This window comes from Gadus chalcogrammus, chromosome 22, assembly GCF_026213295.1.
Source record: "Gadus chalcogrammus isolate NIFS_2021 chromosome 22, NIFS_Gcha_1.0, whole genome shotgun sequence".
NCBI classification, from domain to species: Eukaryota; Metazoa; Chordata; class Actinopteri; order Gadiformes; family Gadidae; genus Gadus; species Gadus chalcogrammus.
In genome coordinates, this window is record NC_079433.1 from 13,872,102 (window position 1) to 13,895,116 (window position 23,015).

General features: G+C 41.8%; 2 protein-coding genes across 2 annotated transcripts; one reads left to right on the plus strand and one right to left on the minus strand.

Moving 5' to 3' along the window:
- The first annotated feature begins 7,930 nt into the window (after positions 1–7,930).
- Positions 7,931–10,555, plus strand: bet1 (Bet1 golgi vesicular membrane trafficking protein). The gene is made up of 4 exons (XM_056582942.1): positions 7,931–8,101; positions 8,226–8,332; positions 8,436–8,492; positions 8,621–10,555. The coding sequence occupies exons 1-4, from the start codon at positions 8,083–8,085 to the stop codon at positions 8,774–8,776; spliced, it is 339 nt and encodes a 112-aa protein (XP_056438917.1). The 5' UTR covers positions 7,931–8,082; the 3' UTR covers positions 8,777–10,555.
- On the minus strand, positions 9,350–22,873 carry zgc:85777 (uncharacterized protein LOC405871 homolog). Its single transcript, XM_056582941.1, has 9 exons — positions 22,664–22,873; positions 20,283–20,403; positions 15,454–15,583; positions 14,715–14,821; positions 14,152–14,319; positions 13,234–13,407; positions 12,495–12,656; positions 10,886–11,036; positions 9,350–10,075 (listed from the first exon to the last, which is right to left on the minus strand). The coding sequence occupies exons 1-9, from the start codon at positions 22,853–22,855 to the stop codon at positions 9,988–9,990; spliced, it is 1,293 nt and encodes a 430-aa protein (XP_056438916.1). The 5' UTR covers positions 22,856–22,873; the 3' UTR covers positions 9,350–9,987.
- Positions 22,874–23,015: the final 142 nt, after the last annotated feature.

A 23,015-nucleotide genomic window follows, 5' to 3' on the forward strand; every position in this document is an offset into this window, starting at 1 on the left:
GCAAAAACAAAGACGCGCCACTAATTAGGTCTACTCGGGTCCAATGAAGCCTCTGCAGTGCGGTGACGTTGGTGTTTTTTTTAGCTCAAAAAAAGGTAACACTTCATTGAAACGTACCCCTTTAAGATATCTGATAGAGAGGCTTTACGAAACAGGAGGCTGATGGGGGATAGCTCTGCAAGGCATACAATGGGATTTATCAGACATATGCTAATAGGTAGACTATATTCACCTCAAAGGCTTTTATCTCAATCCGCACACATCCAAGAAAAGTATTTTCCTTTCTCTGTGAGCCCTCTCTAAGTAACCGCCCTAGGTAAGCTTTCTCTCAGTTGTTCGGGAATCCACTGGGGAGGGGGTAGTCGTGTGTGGTGGCCGAGCTACCTTCAAGCCCTGCCATCAAGTCTGATGCCATGAGTTGAACTTTCCAAACACAAATGCATTTTCAATTAAAGAGAGGAAACTGGCGCCCCGATACAAGGACTAACTAGGATAACTTTTAATTGTCGATATGCCAGGATTATAGGTTTCATTTGTTTTGTTTTTCTTTATGTCAGGGAAACAAAGAGTTCCAAATGTGTGCTACCGTAGCTAGCTGCGGCAGCACATGACAATTGAAGCAAAATCTAAAAAAGGAACATCCTTGAATGTATTTTTAGAACATTCCCCTGCTCTAATACCTACTTGGTTTCATAATCAGATTATGGTTTACGTTGATAAAGGGTGCTTTGAAAAGTGAGAAAGTAGGCCAGTGAGCAAGATGCTGATAATGGCAGTTAGGTTGAACTTAACCTCCCACACACGCTCTATTCAAGAGCATGACAATGCCATGGTCACCGTAAGGATGTGGAACTCAATCATCAATCCCGCACTGCACTGAAATAGAGGAATATGAAGTACCCATATAGTAAAATCTTAAGTACTTCATCAATTATCACAATAACTAGCTAATGTAACTAGCTGTATAATTGGATTCATTAATTCCCTCACTCTCCACCTCAAGCTGTTGTGTGGTGAGAGTTTTGGCGCCATGCATCACACAAGTGGGTGCTACACATTGGTTGGTGGTTAGCGAGGCACCCCTTCAATGTAAAGCGCTTTGGGTACCTTGAAAAGCGCTATATAAAGGTAAGAAATCTTTATTAATATTATTAACAACTGATTATTCTGATAATAAACCCAATGATAAGCAATATAGTGTTTATATATCATTGCACACAAAGAACAATGTTCAATCTATTGATCGAAGCATGGTCTCCCTTGGCTGTTGTTATACTTCCATGGTACAGCTACTGGTCGCATGCAGCAAGATTTCACAGAGCAAAGTCTTGTTGTGAAGTGTGGCTTTTATTGACTCACTATATACTGATTAAAAGGTTAAAATCATCACTTGGTCACATAGGCAACAAAACATGTGCCACAAAAGCTCCGGGAAATATGCTGAGAACTACTCATCTTCCCCTATGAACGATATATAGATTTGATTTCACTCCTTATCCCAGCTCGCGCTGCCAGGTCTCACAGAGCTTGTAAATGCTGCAGATCATAATGTTTTACCACATGCTTTTCATTATCGGAGGAACATCTGCCATTTTCCCTGGTGGCCTCAGTGTGGGTTCACTCTCTCGCTGACGCACTTTTACTTTCTCTTGATACACCCTGAACATTAAATTATACCTTACATGAACCATATTAAACAAACCAAATCATGATTTGTATTCAGCACCACTCTCTACCTTTGCTCATTACCATAAGACAATTATTCAGTCCTACTAAACAAATTATGCTTTGTTTTCTCCTTGTGAGGACTCAGTGGTAAAACGAGAGGGTGAAGGCGTGTGGTAGGATGGTAGGGGAGCTACGGACGACCACCACCACTGTGAAATGAAGGTCAGCGCACAAGAAACCTAATCCCATTGGAGTACAGCCTGGATGCAGAGGGTACCCCTTTTCCTCTGTTCAAGAGACCGATATGAGGTGAAAACAAGTACTGAAGAAAGGTACTGATACTTCCTGTGTTAAATACAAATGGCCCAATATCTGCAAGAGAAGATACAAACATGGGCAGAACTAGTGCTTCACATAATGACCAAAGTTTAGCACAGCAATTAAAAGACACTTAAGAAATGAACTAGTTTGATCAAAGAGAAAGATGAAAAATTAGAAGTTAGGATACCCTCCGGTGTTTGGCTCGTTCCCCGATCTCATCGGCCCTTGAATATTCGTTCTTCAAGTTGAGCGTACAGGGAGGGATCTAATTAGCGAATCGTTGTTTTAATATTCATGTTGTTTAACTGTGACGCTGTGCACTGAGGCTATCATCGCCGCGGTAACAGTAATTATCACTGACATCACTTTGTGCACTCCTAATTAGTTGATCATTTGTCTGTTTGCCTGCAAAGGGGAGAGACCATTAAACCAAAACATGTTCAGGTTCGATATTTTTACACTGTCAAAATTTTGAGTGTCTTATTATTGTGACTTAAAGAAGTCGTCAATTGTTTTCAATCACTGTTAGTTTGCCTTAGTAGTTTGTTTGCAGCCAATTATTGCACCTGTCATATGGTTCAGTGGGTTGTGAATTATAGCATTTCTAAACCTCAACACAAAAAAAATCGATACCATCTGTTTATTTTAAAGTTTGTTATTTCAGGGGCTTCGAACTCTTCATCCACGAAAAACCACCTTTTTTTTTGTGAGGGCCAATTCCCTCACACACGCACATTCACGCACGCGCACACACACACACACACACACACACACACACACACACACACACACACACACACACACACACACACACACACACACACACACACACACACACACACACACACACACACACACACACACACGTTCCCCTGGGCATGTCTTTCATGAAAGTGACTTAATATATACACATTTACACTGACATGAATGGATTCAGATAACCTGTACATACACAACATTAAAACAACATGTCTTTAAGCTTAAACCAAAGGCTTTTTAAAAAACATCCAAAAAGCGGTTATTATCTCCTACAAAACGGTTTGGTACCATCCACATTTGACTTGTGTATTATCAACATCAGTGTGTAGGCTGCAGTTGTTTGCACTTCATTACCTTCTAAGCCTTTAGTATACCTAAACCTCGATGGGATCGATGAGATATAGACCCAGTTAGACCTGTATGTGTGCCCATCATTAGTTCATTGTGTCCATTGTGTAGCTCCGCTGTTCTGGCTGTATTGATATCCTACTCATCTCCATTAGCCGGATTGCTCTGGGGAAACGTGAGGGGAGTAAGTCATATGGGACTAAAACCAATGCCAGGGGAGACAGGAGGTTGTTCTGTTCAAATTGCTATTTTTAGAGGTTGAATCTTATGCTTAACGTTGCTTTGAACTGTGGTTTGAAGTATTCCCTAGGCTTGCTCCAGCCTTGCTCGCAACCCCCGATGGGATGCAAATTACCGTTTTTTTTTTTTTTTGTTCTGAGTTCTTTTACTCAGGTACAGAGTTGGTATCTGAGGAAAGATGGCCGGAGGTGTTCCATGCGAACCCAAACCATGAACCTCTAGTGAACCTATTAGAGTTTCTTTAGAGATGAACGCATGGTGGCATTACCTTCTGCTTTAGTGGCCAGGAGAGCGAAAGTAAGCAATACAGTCAAGCCAGAGATGGGGACACTTCGATAAAGAGGCACAGGGAGGGAAGGCGACTGACCCGAGACGGAGAAGGAGAGAGTGAGAGAAACATGGACGTGAGACAAATCGAATATCTTCCAGTCCTGCACTTTGTGCACAGCGCTTTGATTCCTTTTGACGCATCAATGGCCATGCCTGTTTGTGCATATCCACTTCTGCGTATGCAAGTTTCTATGAGTGCATACAACAACAGCAACTGCACACCTTGACCAATTAGTCTCTTGGAAAGAACTGGTGGGAGTTCACCTCTATTTAACCTTCATTATAATGCGATTGAAACGCAGATCTCAGTGTTTGGTCTTCCCACACACAGTGTGTTGTATCAGAATAGCAGCCTGGTTCGGTCTTGTCTTTGACCCTTGACTAGAATGCTTTTCAAACTTATTTTCGTCCATCCTTTCATTTACTCACTGCAAATGCGTCACGTGGATCAATACTCGCCGGCATTCAGAACATGTATTATAGCCCAGTTTGTTTTTGTTCACTCAGACCAGCGCAAGTTCAAGTTCAAGTTATTTTATTAGTCGAATCCACAACATAACAGGCAAAGTAGTCATAGCTGGCAATGCCATTTATGTGTTCCAAGCTCTCCTCAAAAAATACAAAAATAGCATAGAAGATAAAGAGCAACAACGTACAGTGCAATTAAGAACCAAAAGTTTAAATAAACCTATAATATTTGTACAGTATATATATATATATATATGTATAAATATATATATGTACAGAATATTTATATATAACCATAACAATAATGTCATCTGATCTGCGTAGTGTAGTGGCATACAGTGAAAATGTTGTGAGATCAGTGTGCACAGATCACAACCACACAGTCAACTAAACAAAGGCACAGTGTGATTGGCAGCGTAAGTATTATTATACACATATACTAATAATAGTATTATAAACATACCACAGTGTGTGTGTGTGTGTGTGTGTGTGTGTGTGTGTGTGTGAGTGTGAGTGTGCGTGATCATTAGGGAATGGCGTACAAATTCACATCACTATGCATCATCTGATCCTCATAGCTATTGTCTCTCATGCATGATGGGATTGCATGATAATAATATAATAACATGCCAGCTGCTGCTAATGGCTGCCCTAAATCAGCACAGCATGTACCAGCTAATAACCAATCAGCTAACGACATGACCTCATGGGCACTTCTTTATTTGAAGAGAAAACTGGTCAACTGTGGAAAAAAAACAGAAATTGAATTAAATATACACACATGTAAAAAAGTCGAGACTACTTCGTAAATTGTTGTTTTTTGTGTAATTATCGCATATGATGAATATGGAATTACTTGATTTATCATGCTTTGTATACATTCTCCTTGCACCTAGAGGTAGCTCCCTTCCTCTCTCAAATTTAGGGTGCAATCTTTGTTATCTGGTTTACATTTGAATCACCACTGTAAACAAGACGTGTATTTTCAATGACCCAGGCTCCCAGTTAGACGCTGAGAAACCCTTTTTGGGTCATGTGTCTTTGATCCTTTGATGTTTGTTCTATACAAAGTGACCCTCGAAGTCATTAACATTTGCTCTCATTGAAGACTGTATGGAAAGTCCTGCCTGTTTTTCTCCCTATGAACGTGCTCCATTATATGGAATACTTTGCTGAAACGCCGTACAATAAATCCTTTTTCTACAATAATTAAACAGGCCAAGCACATAGTCCATATTAACTGTATGAATAGTTCAATAGGCCAACCACTCCTTGAGGTTTGGAGCTCCCAGTGCCAGGCCACAGTGTTTATGCAGCTGATTGGTCAGAAACCAGCATGGAGCAGGTTCAGATCTAAATTGTGTCACACATACGGAGGCACAGTCAATTAACTTAATCTGCTAACAGTGCATTTCACTTACTCATACATGACATTTCCAACCAATTGCACTCAAACAATGTCTCTTTAATTTCGCCTACAGAATCGTTTAGCAAGATTGCCTCATGCTAATTAGCCATAAAAGCACCTTAAAAAGTTAAGCCAACAGACATATTCAACAGTATGCTCTTGGTTTTGCATTTATATAGGAAGGCTGTAGATTGATGATAGTTATCCCAAAAAAAGGATTACATTGCATGTTTTTTTTTTTATTACAAATATATTATTATACATATATCTGAGCTGGGGTGTGTTCACGAAGAGTGCCACCCTACAACATCTGGCAGTTGACGTATTGAACTTGTCAATCAGAAGGTAGAGATGAGACAGGACAGAGTCTTGGAAAACAAGAGACAAGAGTGGAGAGAGAGCAAATGAACCGGACAGGTGTTTGAGGGTGGTCGTTTCAGTCATGCTGGATAAAGGACAAGAATAAAGCATTGCCTATGAGTCTAAGGTCTGCTCCTCATAAGGTTCTGCTCCTCATTTGAAAAAAAAAATAATAATAACCGTTGAGTGAGATGAATTAGGTGATGACGAGATGATGTAAAGTCAACAAAACAAGGAAAGCTATATCACTATAAAGTTCAACCAATTTGCCCAATTTATACATGTATCATAGAGCTGACCTAATGTCGAGTATACTAGAATAACCTACCGACTAGGGCGTAATTGCTCCATTTTGTTACCTGCGCGGATCTGTTTTTGTTTATAGATACGGGAACCGGAAATGATCACCAGCACATCAACAAAATCGTAATCACGGCATTGTGTTTGAGTGTCGTGTGCGTGTCTTCATACAGCAGAGGTTTAAAGGGGATAAGATCTGTGGTTTCGCTTTATAGCGTTCCTATGTCCAAAGCCTCTTCGACAGGCGCCTTAAGGATCAATCTGTCTTCCTTCAGATCCCCAGAGATGTCATGGAGGCACAGGGCCACTAAACAGATAGCCACTTCCCACACCACGGCTCTATACCAGGCCTCAGAGGAACACACTAAGATGGTGTGTGTGTGTGTGTGTGTGTGTGTGTGTGTGTGTGTGTGTGTGTGTGTGTGTGTGTGTGTGTGTGTGTGTGTGTGTGTGTGTGTGTGTGTGTGGTATGGGAACACATTACCTTCAGATAGAGGGGTCAGATTTATTTATTTATGAGCTATTGGATTGCTAACAATTAACGTCAGGAAAAGACATTCTAATCTTTTCAATCAGATTTGCTGTCTGCCGGTGGTATGGGCACCAAACTATAAGTGCGGAAGAAAAAGATTTATTGGAGGCACCAGAAAAGGTAATCAATGGAAGGCAGCATCTCGAGGATTAGGGAACTATTGGAAATCCCTTTTTGATCATACACATCTCAGATAATACGTTCACTGTGACCATTGTTAAACCTGCCATGCATGTTTGTTTTCCTTTGATGTAGCCTACCACACATTCTGTAAACCGTTTTAGTGATGCATTTCCAGCTCATCAAAAATAACCATATCTCTCTTTTAAAGATCCATTTGCTTTTGAGAGCCTTTTTTTTTAAGCTTTTTTGTCTTCTTTTGAACCTATAATTGGTGCATTTTTATACCACAAGCGGTTAGGCAGCACGATGAGCACTTTAAACGTAATTTTGTAGAACTTGTTTAATTGTATGTCTGTGTGTTTAATGCTAACTTATTTTCTTATAGTGTATAGTCCATTTATTATATCAGTGCTTGTAACTATAGGCGCAGATGCATGTTTATACCATCTACCCTCAACTGAGGTTCTTTTTTATGTGGGTATGACGGTGGGCATGCAATTTCCATTGTTATGGATGCAATAAACTTGACTTTGACTTTAACTTTGCATACTTCTGTTTGGCTTTTTTGTTAATACTAATTGATGTGAATATTAATTCAAATGAATGCAGACCTTAATTGTACATGGATATATACATTTGTAATTTCAATTTATTGGGGATTATTTCTGAGGAACTAAGTATTCCCGTCCAAAGCTGTGTGTGAACACTCCTAGGAGAATGCATGTACACTAACCGTATACTATTATAATAGGCTTGATGATGATTGTAAAGTATGGGAGATTTGTAGCATGTAGTTTGATACATACTAAGGGAAATAACAACAGTGAGTCAAGTCAAGGACGTTTGGGGTTGATCTGGGAACTAGAATAACAGTTCTTATGATTATTCTTTGATTAACATTTAAAAAAAAAATGGTATACTGTTACTACAACATTATGGAGCTAATTGTATTTTATTGTGCTTGCTATTAAGTATTTTTTTATTATGTAGCATGACTATGTGTTGATGAGCTGGTTTTATTTTACTCATAGCCTCTCCAACTTGCATTTTCCTTTTAGAGCTGAGTTGGCGTAAGTGGGCGTTTCCTTACAGGCCACCGTATGATGTCGTGGCGTTAGCAGGCTATAACAAGTTGTTCGTGTTGTTCTGATCTGATTAAGCTAAACGAAGTATTTGGTCGGAAATAGTTTAAACGTAAGATATCGTTTGTGATCAAGGAGTCAACATGAGGCGCGCTGGTTTAGGTAAGATACAATAATATGTGGTTTTCCTCTCATTTTGAGGCTGAACGTTAGCACTACTGTTGCCTTACTGCCAATGTTTGCTAGCTTGTGTTGTGTTGTTATAATAGTTGACTGTCATTAATAGGCGAAGGGCAACCCGGCAACTATGTCGCAAGTGGTTACAGTGTATATGAAGAAGAAAATGAACATTTACAAGAGGGTCTTCGAGCGAAAGTCACAGCCTTAAAGAGTGTAAGTAGTTCTAGTTTCTGTCTGTTAGCATACTGGAGGCTCAGGAAGCAAACAGCCTGAGATCATTGACGCATCACTCAGCTCATGATCTGTCGCCTCACAGCTGACCATCGACATCGGAACCGAAGTGAAGTACCAGAACAAAATGCTGGATGATATGGTGAGTGTGTGATGTTGTCGTGTATTAAATTACCCACAATCAATTACCCACAGCTACTTGAAGGGTCTTTTTTTTTAAATCAAGATCTGGGCAATACTTACCATGTCTTACTGTACCTCCCAATGTAGGATACAGACTTTGATTCGACGGGTGGCTTGCTTGGCGCCACCATTGGAAGAGTGAAGCAGCTCTCCAGAGGCAGCCAGGCAAAACTACTTTGCTATATGTTGCTTTTTTGCTGTTTTGTTTTCTTTGTCCTATACTGGTTTATTAAGCTGAGATGATAACTTATGTATGTACCTCCCTTCCCGTTCCATTTGACTCCACATTCATTTCCATGACAACCCACCTTTGTCTCAGGCCAAAGATGTGAATGGTTATTCAGAAAGATTGATTTTTTTTCCAATTACTCAAGCGAAGGACCAGGGTCGCCTTGAATTTATCGGACATGTTCACCTCATAAATGAAGAACATAGATAAATAATAATTACTGAAAATAGCAAATATTCTGTAGAACCAAGTTGGCTGTCTATTAATTAAATTAGCATATAGATTAATTAATTGGTGCCAATATGTGGAAACAATGAGAAGATAGATACGTCACATTGTAATATCCAGGAGAAACGGATATGTAGGCATGGTTAACCCTAAAGATAGTTTTTTTAAATTCTTTATAACCCGGAAGTGTTTGGATTCCATTATCGACGAGTTAATTTTAAGAAAGAGGAAATAGGATTTTGGAACATGTACAAACTATTACTTTCTATTGATGTATCGGTAATTCTTTTGTCATTTCAACATTGTATTTAATTGTAAATAAACAATCAGTTCTCATGGTAATCTGTTGGTTGGTTTTGCTACGAAAGATGACGCCAAAGAATTATTGCCAAAAGTTTATTTTGAACAACTTTAGTCTGTTAAACATTCAAACACTCATGAGCCTTCATACAGCATTTGTCTTGGATCAAAATAACCATTGAAATGCAGTTATTACAAACTATTTATAACATATTTGTAACCACAAGGTTAGATCATTTACCTTGGTGGACTGAACCAGTACAGGCCAAAATTATTTTTATGCTTACATTATATTCTGCTTTTACCTTTTCTGATGATCTATCCTTTCATTTATGGCAGACTAGCTGGGAAGGTTTGCATAAATCCTAATTGTACAACATCATCTTCACATAAAGATCGCCAGATGTCTGACGTTCCACTCATCAGATTTATTGATGGAACAGAACCATACATAGAAGCACTGTCGTGGACCGGTTGCAGCTATTCTACACAGAGATACACTTCGTTTCATTGCAAATTTCTTCCAGAATACCTCACTAATGCAAGACAATCAAACATGACAATCACAAACTGTGCTACTTCATTGAAAATAAACCTGGTTACACAAATATTTGTAAATTGCACTTCAGTGATTTTGTAGAAATCCGGGTCTCGGGTAAAGAGGTATTTGTGATGGTGTGTCACGTCAATGATGAGGTCACTTAGGCAGGGTGTCCATGTACTTGCATATGATTCCCAACATTACCTCATCTGCCCCGCCACCAATGGATATTAACCTGGAGTCTCTGTGGGATAAATACAACATATTTTTAACCGTTGGACAACAGCCGAATTGGGTGATTACCAAATACACCCATTTTTGTATTCTTAGGAGTGTAAAACCAAAAAAATAACGAAAGCATTTATTATATTTAGAAAACTGTCAACACTTCCATTAGCCTTTCCATGTCTATTAATATATATTATATTTAGGCTCCATCGGCATCCAGAACATGTTTTTCTTTCTCCTTTAGGCCTAATGGTACAAATGGTCATTTAAATTTGGGGTTTGGTGTGGTTTCAGTGTTAGGATCTAGGCACCCTGCTATTGGTGGAAAATTGGACACCAATTTGTGACCAATCACAATGCCTCTGGCAGGTATTGGTTCTGCCCGCTGTAGTTTCACTTTGTGGGTTCTACCACTAACCCTGATGAAACTGGAGGTTCAACTTCTGGTTTTGCTAGCCAAACAGCCCCAGACTATATTAATACCCAATCAATAGATGGCGCAATAATGTAAAAGTTGTGCTTGAAGACCTTCAACTTCAGAAAGCGAATGAGGAGCTGTAGCTCAATGTTTTAGCAGGTACTTTTGTATTGTGGAGAATTTAAAATGTATGCTAAATGACACAATTATAAAACCTCTTAAAGTAGCTATTATGCAATATATTATAGCCCATCTTGATACAATTATGTGTAAGTGGCTATTAAACTGTCAAAAAGCACCACTGAAACTGCTTTTGAAAATACAATCTTCCAGGTGACTTTCAAAGTCTAATGTCTGAGAAATGTACGCTGAAGAACCATAGAACAAACGTTTATGTTGTCTGCTCACCGGTAAAAGCGGCTGACCAAGACGTCGTTGGTGAAGCCCATGCCCCCCCAGTACTGGAGGCAGCTATCCCCCAGCTCCCGCGCCAGGCGGCCAGCCTTCAGCTTGGCCATGGACGCCAGCTTGGTCACATCGTTGCCCTTGATGAACAGCGCTGCAATGAACAGAGGACAGACAGATAGAGCGACAGAGAGAGAGCCAGAGAGACGGAAAGAACAACGGGTGAAGAGTTAAGATTACAAATGACACTGTTATGACGGAAGACATAAAATGGAGGGCAGAGGTGATGAGACAGAACAGGATGAATTCAAAGCAGCGGCAGCGTTTTCTAAGGTTCACTTCTGATCAGATACGGACAAAAAATTATATGTTTTTTAGTTTGTTTCGCTCTCAGGTGCTTTCTGTCAATAGGGCTTGACAAAACAGAATGCATCGTGGGATGTTCTGTGGACGATACTCCATATGCTGAGAAATCAAGGGAGTTGTTGTAATTTACAATCAATTCTGTAAATATTGCATAACAGAGGCTAAAGAATACTTTGTTTGGCCACATCCCGCATGAGACATTCTTTGGTTTCAAACGCAGTTTCAAACACAACAATTTCTCCCCATAATGACCAATCATTTTGCAATGAATGACAAAATAATGACCAAAAAAACATTATTACCAGTACAAATAACATGTGGACTGCGGATAGCAAGAAGGTAGACACGCACGCATGCACGCACGCAGGCAGGCAGGCAGGCAGGCACGCACACAAACACACACACAGACACACAAAACACCTTTGTTCTGCCACACAAGAGGCCCTTACGAGTGCCAAACAGCTGGATTTTTGTGCTCAAACGCTGCCAGTGGGATCTGAAGTGGGTCAAACACAGCAAGACAACGGTGGACCGCAGACCTCTGGCCGACGCGTGCACCCCCTCATCCCCCTAGTGAATCACAAGCCCCACGAGAGAGCAGTAGCCCGGGCGGTGTCTCCTCTCCCTCATAGCGGCGGGGGGCCTGGCCCTCGGACCAGTGGTCCAGGGTTAGGCGTTAACCCTAACCCTACCCGGGGAATGGTTACAATGGGCACTTTATGAAAAATCAATGGCAGGCTAGAATGTTTTTTGAGTCCTATTGGTTTGGGTTTCTGTTTGATCAGGCGGGTTTTTTGCCGACGTGTAATTAGGATTCATATTTAGATTCTTTGTCGATGATGTATGGATGACACCTGGTAACAACACCGACGTGGGCATCGCTTCTTTAATGGCAATAATCAAGCACCATCACTTCACTTGAAACCTCCTTTCTGTGTCTTGATGACATGGTGATGAGGGACAGGAGTGACGTACAAGGCTCTGTCTTGTCCCATTGAAATATCTATAAGAGGGCCGGATGATGTTGTGGCAAAGGTGTCCCAACGCCCGTTCGAAAAAAGGAACAGTGTTCAATCCCCGAATTCAGCACCCTACCTACAATCATCCTTGAGCAAGATGCCCTAACCCCTTCCCCCTTCACAACCTGGATCTGAATTTTCCGCAACCCACTGAAACCCTCCTACAAAACGAGGGAAGAGTGAACTCAAAGTGGATGGTGTGAATCCCACACGGTGTGAATGCCCACCTGTAGCACGGTGCAGGAGGGAGCGTAGCAGCTCCACCTCCGTCTGCAGCTCGGCCAGCCGGAAATGCACCGTCTGGTGGTGGAGCACGGGCATCTTGAAGATCTTCCTCTGCCGCGTGTAGTCAATGGTCTCCTGGATGACAATGTCCATGGTGGTCAGGGCTGGAGGCAGAGGGGAGGGGGAGAGGGCAGGGGCCGTTTGAGGAGACTATTTCTTTCAGAATTGACTTTGTAGTAATAGTGTCACCAAGAAAAAAATGTATTCCTGCATTCAATTCTGTGTGTGTGTGTGTGTGTGTGTGTGTGTGTGTGTGTGTGTGTGTGTGTGTGTGTGTGTGTGTGTGTGTGTGTGTGTGTGTGTGTGTGTGTGTGTGTGTGTGTGTGTGTGTGTGTCAAGATCACACTGTACAAATGTCCTTAAAACTGGGCGGACCGACTAGACAGGAAATGCTGCAGAACACTAATGAGTGAGCAAGACTTGATTATCCTCGGGCTAGAACTACTAGAATAGTGGCGGACAAGGGGGTGTGGGGGAGGGTGACCTGAGCTCTCAGGGCTACACAGCGCTGTCAGGCAGGATGTACTCTCCCACCCGTTCCTCATTTTACAGCAAGGGGGATTTACACGGGAATGCATCCCTGAATACCCTGAGAGTGACCTGACGTGGAGGAGCAGGGAGGAGAAGAGATTGAGGTAGCCAGGGCTTACTAGAGTAAGAGGGGTGGGGGGGATCACTCACTGTTGGCCACCGCCCAGAGTCTCTCTTCCTGGAACTGGAGCATCTGATAGGTGAAGCCCATGCCCTCCTTGCCAATGACGTTCTTGCTGGGCACGCGGACGTCATCAAAGAAGACCTCGGCGGTGTCTGATGACCTCATCCCCATCTTGTCTATTTGGCGGGCGATATGAACGCCTACGGGCACCAAGGGGAAAACTGATGAAGAAGCAGGCCTCGCACTGGACTGGAGTTTTAATTAAAGTACACTAGGTCGAATGAGGAATGCTGGAGGCTTTCTGAAAGGAAGAGCTTCTGTGGAAAGTGGACGGTTATGTTTTGAAAGAGGGTGATGTTGAAAATGAGGAATGTGCTGTAAGAGCGTTGCAAAATTAAACCGAACCAACCGAAAACGATTTGGGTAATAAATGATTTTGCCAATGAATTTTGTTTGCTGCATTACATTCATTTAGTCCCATTTAATTCATATTTTTCTATTGAAAAGGCTGTACACCCAAGAGTAATGAGAAAATGCTCTATAATTGTAGACAATTTACCATTTAATTATTGTAAAAATAGCTTTTTTTTTTTTTTTTTTCAATTGTATTATGAAAAATAAAGTAGTGGTCAGCATTTACACTAATCAAGACAAATACAAAAACAAACTATCCAATTTATAAGAAAATACAAGAACCACTGCCCATGTTGTAAAGTGGTCATTATCTTCCCACCGTTATCAAACATACGTGGCTTTATTGCAGACATCCATCAAAAGATTGTTTGGTTTAGCATCAGTGTTAATGCACTTATTTGCATCACAACATTTGTCCGGTGCTGTAAAATATCCATCCACCAACAACAACAACAACAACAACAACTTCAGTCGATGACATTGATCTATCGCGAGCGTTCTGGTGAAAACAACACAGATTATTCTTTTACCGGGCAGATCCATGGGCAGACAGATGAGTGATTTATTGCGGTGCGGCGGCCCGTCACTGGTGTTGGCCAGCAGACACATCCAGTCCGCCTGCGTGCCATTGGTGGTCCACATCTTCCCCCCGTTGATCACGTACTCGTCCCCCTGCCTCACAGCCTTGGTCATGATACCTGCGGTAAGGAGAGGACAGAGCGTGTGGCGGGACGGATACGCAGAGGGAGACAAACAGGGTGTGAGGCCGTCTGCCGATTGCCAGTGTGGATGGATGGATGGGTGGGTGAGGATAGAGTCAACCTATCCCCAGAGCCTCTGAAATGTAACCACAACTCATCTCTACTAGAGTGAGCGTATACAATGGGAGTCAGCTCCCACATGAAGCAAATAGTGTGTATCGGCAAATGTTATCATTGCATGGTCAAAAATAAAGCTACTTTTTTTCTAATGGATGATTAGTTTCCGTAGTGCTCCTTGAAACAACAGGATGAGAGGAAGGAGGACCTTCAGTGCTGATGAAAGGAAACGGTCAGATCATTGAAGACGATAAAGGAACGGCCGAGGGACGTACTTGATACATCGGATCCAGCCCCCACCTCGCTCACTCCCAGACAGGCCACTTTGTCTCCCAGGATGGAGGGCAGCAGGAACTCTGTCTTCAGCTCATGTGAACCAAACCTGCCCACACAAACGCACATTCTAAGAGCTCTCTCGCCGTCTCTCTGCCATCTATAAAATTATGCAGCGATGCTAATTTTGCGATTAATAGGGTGCTTAATGGTCTGTCGACACAGGTTAATGGGGTCTTTAAAGCATTTTAACAAACTTATTTTTTATTCCATTCAGCAGAAAGTTATTTACTGTTGAGGAGAGTGCCTCAGCATTGTGGCTCTACTTGCTAATTGTGATAAGCAGTTTTACATGCACAGCCTCAAGTGCAGCCCTGCGACCTGATGAATTAGATGCCATTTCTGCTTGGCGTAAGGCATATTTTAGGATTACAAGTTGCTGTGTAGCCTTTGAAGGGTGAGCAGAGAGCCTCAGGGGTGTGTGGCAAACAACAATAAGGTTCCATTACAAGGATGATTGGCAAAGATAACGTACTGTACATCGCTTATTGGCACACACACACACCAACGTAACCGCGCCCTCGTCATCTCTTTTGATTTGCGCAATTGGTTCTGCGTACCAAAGTTCAATAGATTGTGAAATACATCACATTTATTTCTCAAGCGCTATGCCTACAGTGTGTGAGTCATTGGCTTCCCCTTGGAACATGAGCTAACAGCGCGCATGCGTTCAGTGGGCACCTGGCCAGCGCCGGAGTGGCCATGTCCGTCTGGACGCCGATCGCCATGGGGATCCCTCCGCAGCGGATGTTACCCAGCTCCTCCGAGACCGCCACGCTGTAGCTGAAGTCCAGGCCCAGACCCCCATACTCTGAAACACACGGCACACAAAACACGCACACACACAGTGGAGTTGCCGAAGGTTGCTTTGCTTAACGTCAAATACAGCAGAATCCCCAAATAAATACGCAAACATGCAACATTAACTGAAAACACAATTACTTTTTGTAATTGGAAAGAAATATTCCTCCTAACAATAAGGATTTTTGGGCTTTTTTGTCCATGATGACTCATATCGAATGAGGTACATCGTTGTTTATATAAAGCTTAGATAACTTAGAATTGATATAACAGCACACTAATTAAGAAAATCATCGAAAGTAATGAGAGTCATGTTGCAGTCCAACCGTTTATCATAAGCTTATCTAGCCTATTCAAGTTGGGACTTATTCAATGCATATGTCAATGTTGTTGTGGCAAACATATCCAAAAGGGTCTGCATTATGGTGCAGAAAAATTAATTTAACCAAACCAATGCTTGCAAATGACTGAAATTCAATTATGGAGCCATCATAGTGTGTGTGTGTGTGTGTGTGTGTGTGTGTGTGTGTGTGTGTGTGTGTGTGTGTGTGTTTGTGTGTGTGAGAGAGAGAGAGAGAGAGAGAGAGAGAGAGAGAGAGAGAGAGAGAGAGAGAGAGAGAGAGAGAGAGAGAGAGAGAGAGAGAGAGAGAGAGAGAGAGAGAGAGAGAGAGAGAGAGAGAGAGAGAGAGAGAGAGAGAGAGAGAGAGAGAGAGAGAGAGAGAGAGAGAGAGAGAGAGAGAGAGAGAGAGAGAGAGAGAGAGAGAGAGTCCATTGCAAAACTAGATTAGCTACATTTAGAGCACATCTTAAAGTGAGATGAGTTTTTATCCCGAAAGGGTATATTGTCAATTGGGGGGGCACAATAGGAGATTAGGGGACAGTACATCTTTGCTTATTACGGGTTAATTTTTATTTATTTTTTCAGTTCTATAGTGTTGACATGACCTGAGACTGACGACAATCAGACTGACGAGAGGGACCAGGTTTAACATGGAAGGTTGGGTGGGGGGGGATATAAAGACAGGAAACAGACACAGCTGCATGGCGATAAGGCTCAGATGGTCCTGGAAACCCTGCGGTGGATCATGTGGACAAAGGGAAGCGCAGAGCTTTCACCCACTTTCATCAAAACAGCTGCCCCAGCGGGCCAGCATGGAAGCAAAGGAGAACGCTGACACGCAACAAATGCTGCCTGGCATATTTCCTTTATTCAACCTTTAATATTCAGGTTGAATAAAGTCTAATGGGGGTTGTGACAGCTCTTCTGCAAGAGACCAGGAAGAGAGAGACCAAACAGAGAGACCAGAGGGAAAGAAAGCAGGGAAAGAGACACCATAGAGACAAGAGGGAGAAACCAGAGTGAGAATGAACGGATAGAGAGAGGGACCAGGGAGCGAGAGACCAGAGAGAGAGACCAGGGGGACAGCAGAGAGAGACAAACAAGAGGCACCAGAGAAAGAAAAAACAGGGAGAGACCAAAGAGTAGATAGAGAGAATAGAGAAAAGAGAGAGTAACCCAGAAAAGACCAGCGAGAGAGAAATCAGGACAAGAAAGACAAGAATAAGAGAGCGAGAGAGCGAGAAAATGTGAAATTATATAGTCAAGATGTTCATCTAATTGTAGATAATCTTCTATGACATTCTATTCTCGTCGTCTCCATCTGAGGTGAAAGTATGTCAGTTATGCATGGAACTAGGCTGACATGCCTACATTAGAAAGTGATCCTGCTGATTAACGATATGGCGGGGGCTTGATGGCCTTCATTAGCAATGTCTTCGTGGAAGTAGACAACAAATCCAGTGGGTTCACGCATTAAATTATAGGCTAAGGACTGTCGGCCTATGAATCATTATGTACCGAGCGATTCATTACGGTACACGACCTGTACTGTAAACTTTTAAAGTTGGGCAATGTAGAAAGGAAAAAGTCAGCATTTTAAAGTCAGGATTTTAAAAATGATAAGAAAGATAGAGGTGTGATTCATAGTGTACTCCAATATGGCAACAAAACTAAGAATTAAGTAAATATTATTAAAGAAAATCTTTGCAAATCACTCAAACCTCTAAACAGAGAAAGAGCGAGAAAGGGCCAACGCCAGGTGCTGTGGAAAGAACAGATAAAACACAGCCAGGGGAGCCAAGGGTCATCCCCGTTGACCTCCCGACCAGGTTCCCATGGCAACACTTCCTGTCCTCTTGTTTTCAGAAGGGAGTATCTCCATGAACAGGATGCATTCATATTCCCGACTCCTTATTGTATATAAACGGTTATACGTGGAAAGCACATCTTTGAGGACAGGACATGTCAACAGAGCTGTCGGTCTCATTCTCACATGGAACAGGGGAGGCTCCTCAGTGCATCGCTGTAATCCCGGGTGTTCTTGTGCGTGCACAAGAACATTTTGCCATGTTGATTAAAGATGTAACCAGTAGGGATGGGTCGGTCGCGAACGATTCGTTCACAACGAACGAATCCCGAAGGTGAATGACGAGAACTGATTCCCAAAACAAGAGAACTGATTCTATGATTATCTTTTTCTTTTAACATAAAACAAAAATATGGTCACGTAAATAAAATATACAAACGAACAGAGCTCCGTCTCCCCGCAACATTATATTGATTGAGTATAAAACTTTCTCGAAGATTCAGCCAATGAGAGTACTACAGCAGGTAGCAGTCGCGTTGCCATGGCCCATGGGTAAACAAATGACAAGGCACCGCCACACAAGTTAACTAACGATCGCTGTAGGCTTCAATATCATGCAAGCACTTTATACGCTTTATTTTGCTCTACAACACAATTGCATGCTTTAATAAAGTATTGTTTTACCTACCATGGAAACGGTCGAACTGCGTCGTATAGACCAATGCAATAGAAATGTGCTTTTTTTGTTTGCTGAGCGCACCGTGACTGAAAACTTTTTTTCGAACTTTCTGTCATATACCCCAATGAAAGAAACCGCAACGTTCAATTCGGTGCGGCTTGGCGCAGCTCAATGACGGCTGGCGTTTCGACCGCCGACAGTACCCTTATGGTAGGGCAGGCTGTGAAAAAGCCTTAATTGGTGGGCCCAGCCAATACTTATAAGCAAATGACGTAATCTGACTTAACGAACGAATCAAACGAACTAATCAAACGAACGAATCGTGATAGTGAACGGAACTGAAAGAACTGATTCCCGGAAAATAATCGTTTTGCTCATCCCTAGTTACCAGCCATGCTCGCTTTCTTGTAACCCCCCCCCCACTGTGTCATTGAAAACACAATAATACTCAACAAGCTTAAAAGGAGGTAATTACGTTGAATTTGTAATAAACTATTTCCCCAGAATTTATATTTGTCAATGGACGTAGCAGCATGTCTTGCAACAATGGAAACAAATAACGATAATGTCAACAATGAATACCTTTTTCTGTCAAAGTTTGAATCTAAATGATGATAATGCACACGTTTCCTAATAGTCCAATTGCCTGAAATGACTGCTAGTTCTTCGGTCAGGATATTGGGTTATCATCTCAGGACGGGCCAATTCTCACAGCACTAGGCCCACTTCAAAATGAGCATACTCAAATTCCCATCTGTTAATCCAGTGCGTCTTCATACCATTTCCTTGGCCATGCCTTGCCGCCTAATCCTGACAACTAATTCTTAAGGGATGTGCACTCAGCACATTCTTAATCCCCCCACCTCCTTCTGTTTACCACAATGACCTCTACATTTACAGGGGATTTTATTTCCCTCTTCCTTCCCACAGTTCACCATACTTACACACAGCCTTGTTTGATTTTACAAACTACAACATTCAAAAGGCTACTGAATGCGTTGGGCCCCATGCCTGGCCCCAGCTGCCTGCACCATCTGGAGAGACCATAACAGGATGACAGGTGGGGTGGGTTGCAACCTGCGACCCTCTCATAACCCAGAGATCTTGGGCGACACACATTCTCAACTGAGCCCACTATAATGGAGAAAATATCACATATAGGAGAACAACGCAAACCCTATAGAGGACTAGGACCACAAACTAAACCCATCTCTGGTTCTAATTTCCTACTTTATTGGTTTGTTTTAAAACCAACCAACGCAACATTGTTAAACTCGAATCATGGTTGTGAGTGTATGCTTCTATGAGATGATTGGGATTATCGTGCTATTCTCAAAAGCCGTACCTGCTCTGCTTTACTTATTGCAGAAATGCGATTTGTATGCAATACAATGCCTGGTGCCGGACGCATTGTCCTCCCAATCCTCTAAAGTAAAAAACTATTTATTGGGCGATTGTTTATTGCATTATAAATGCCTAAGGTAGGCAGACAGAATCTCTAAGTGATACAGGCACTGCAGCAACAGAAGCAGAAAAATGTCATGACAATCCTGATGTTTTCTAAATTTGGTGATGGCCACAACAAAAAACAAAAACAAAAGCTGAATTTTTTTTCTTTGCTTTTCACCCCTTAGCTGGCTGACATTTTCCAGCCTTATTCAAGCATTTCATTATGTCAAGATGCAGAGCAACCTAACGCAGGCGTTAGGTTGCTCTGACAGGAGTTTCATCCGAAAAAATGAAAAAGCGGTTAGGGTTATCATTAGAACTAAAATCCTTAGCTTTCAACATTCAGTTCCGATATTTTTGTTTTCGGTGTCAACATATCATTTCAACATTCGACTTCTGCAGAATATGGACAAGACAGATCATAGTTGTCTTACCAACTGGTTTGTTGACCCCTAAAATGCCGGCGTTCCCCAGGATCTTGAAGATTCTGTGTGCAGGAAACTTCCCCTCTGCCTCCCACTGGTCCACATGTGGGTTGATCTCCTGGTCAATGATCTACAGCAGAAACACAACAGTGATCGTGGGTGTGTGTGCATGTGTGATTAAATATATATATATTTTTTACATCTTAAGCATGGAACCTGATGTCTTTTGGGTGACATATACACCTAAAGAATTCAAAACCTGCCTATGGACTGGGATAACACCTACCAAAGTCGTAGACAAGAGTTTATGTCAGCCAAGGATACGTCCACTATGATTAGACTTGGCTTGTGGCATTACATAGACAAGTATTCACAGCCTTCCGCTACTGAGCTTTCCTGAGAATGGGTTCAGATAAAGGAGCCTTGAAGGCTGACTCATTTTGGAAGCCTGGAAGTACTCTGAAGCCCCTTGGAACAGCACTTGTGGGGGAGACTGCTTTGCTGTGAAACACATTGTTGCATCTCTGTCTGCATGAGCTGCTTTGCTGTATGGAATATACATACCCCTTTTGTATGTGCCTTATTCTAGATCTATGTGAGATATGGTATTTGTGACGTTTGAATCAATGCAATGTGTTTTTTTTTGCGATGTAAGCTTGTATACACCTAACATCGAAAGACGATACGTTTACTTGAGATGGTGAGCCCACTAAACAGATTGGCTAGAATGTGAGTCAACAAATAAGAGTATGAAAGCTTTGTTGGTGTCCTGCAAAAGGTTGAGGTTACTCATCATTTTGTCTGAGAGCCAATCAATGCCAGAGAAAAGAGAATAATGAAGCTATTGGAACGTTTTTTTAGATTGTAACATTCTCGGCCCTGAATTGAATTGATTTGTGGCAGAGCAAAAAAAACTTTGGGAGTTCCGAGTACCATCATGAATACAGAACCTTAAAGAACATGTGTACTGTAATAGTGCTGTACAATTACAAAACAATGTCAATAATGCTTTGTTAAACAGAAGCAGCAGACCAAGCGTGGACTAGTCCGGTCTATCGGTATGTTTCTGTGGAAAACACACCACTATTAACTAGATGTGAGACAAAATATCGATTCAGCGATATATTGTCACCCTTCTTCGTGTGATACGAGAAACGATACACTTGCACCCAATATCGATAGATTGGAATCTTAATGGAACCCGGGTCGCTTCGGTAAGGACTGAGCCTTAATGGTACGCTCTACCCAGTGAACTACTGGGGCGCCCCAGATATTGATATTTTAATTGATAAAATAAGATGCTCTAAAAAGATTTCCCTACTTCCAGCGTTGCTACTTCATTGCTCCTCGAGGCAGTTTGAAAGAGAACCGGCAATAAATTGATTTTCCAGGCATTTGTTTTAAAGGAATTCCTATTTTAAGACTTGGTGAGTAAGGTGTACATATTCTACAACATTTTGGATTAAGAGAATGACATTTTGGGGGTTTAGGAGTGGGTTATGTATTGTACAAACTCACCTTGGATAGCTCTGACCTTGAACATTCAGGGAAGGATATCCTGTAACCCTCATCTGGGCCATAACTTTAGCACACTTTTCCAGAAAACCTTTGGTCACTCAGTCTTCCCTTTCCGCTAATGCTCGTTTGTTGCAGAGCATCTCCCCTTGTGGGCCAGTTTATTTAAAACTACTGTACATCCTATGTGGCTTTACTCACAAGTCAAGCTTCCTCCCATTTAAAACATCCTTGATTCAGTGAATTAAATTAGCCTTCGTTTATCCTCTGAAGGCGCCGGTTGGATGAAATGTTAATATGCAGCAAGACGACCCGGCGCCCAGCTATATTTAGAGTAACGGATGTCTACGAGGGGAGGAAAGTGTGGTTGAGTCATGGTTTGCCTTTGTTTGTGTATGGTGTATTGTTCTTGAATTTTGGTCGTAAATTGATTACAGGGAAAACTGCCAGTAAAATACTAGCCCTTCAATGGGAAGCCTAATCACAGTGGTAAGTGACTGGTTGGTTAGTGGTAAGGCAGTGATTGCTCACAATGCCTTTGTTTACTTATCTTTTATTAAAATAAACGTACTACATTAGTATAACGAATATAGTCTGTAGTCCTCAATGTCACTTAAGATGAAAACGCTTGAACTATCATATCATTGGGGAAGCGTATTGTTACTGGGGTAACGTCAACACAATTACATAAACTTGACCCCTCACCTACTTGCTTTCACTGTCTGGTGCGAGTAGGTGAAGTAATTAGGAAATGAATACTGTTTAATATTCCACTTTCAATTGTTGTTTCCTTTTACCGTTTCTTTTTACAAGTCCACGTCTAACCTTTATGAATGTTGTCATGTTGTAGAAATCATATGCTCTCTTTTCCATACCTTTTTGATGGACTCCTTTAATGCAAAATGCTCTGGCGTGTAGATCAAATGGTCCACTGTCGTCTCAGGGGCATTGGAGGGAGTGTGTTTGGACGACGATACATTTTGTGACAACGTCCGAAAACCTCCTAAGCTTGAGGATCTATACAAATGACAGATACCTGCAATCTGACCTGCAGCACGGACAGCCATGTTTACACTTCAAACCATGTACGGTTGGTACGGAAAGACCGTGGCGCCAAAAGCGATTCGAAATTATAAAATCACCCGTATTTTATCGATAAACCGTTAGAGCTAAATAGGCATTCGTGCACTGTTAAGGAAAATACAATATATTTGCTTGAATTAACTA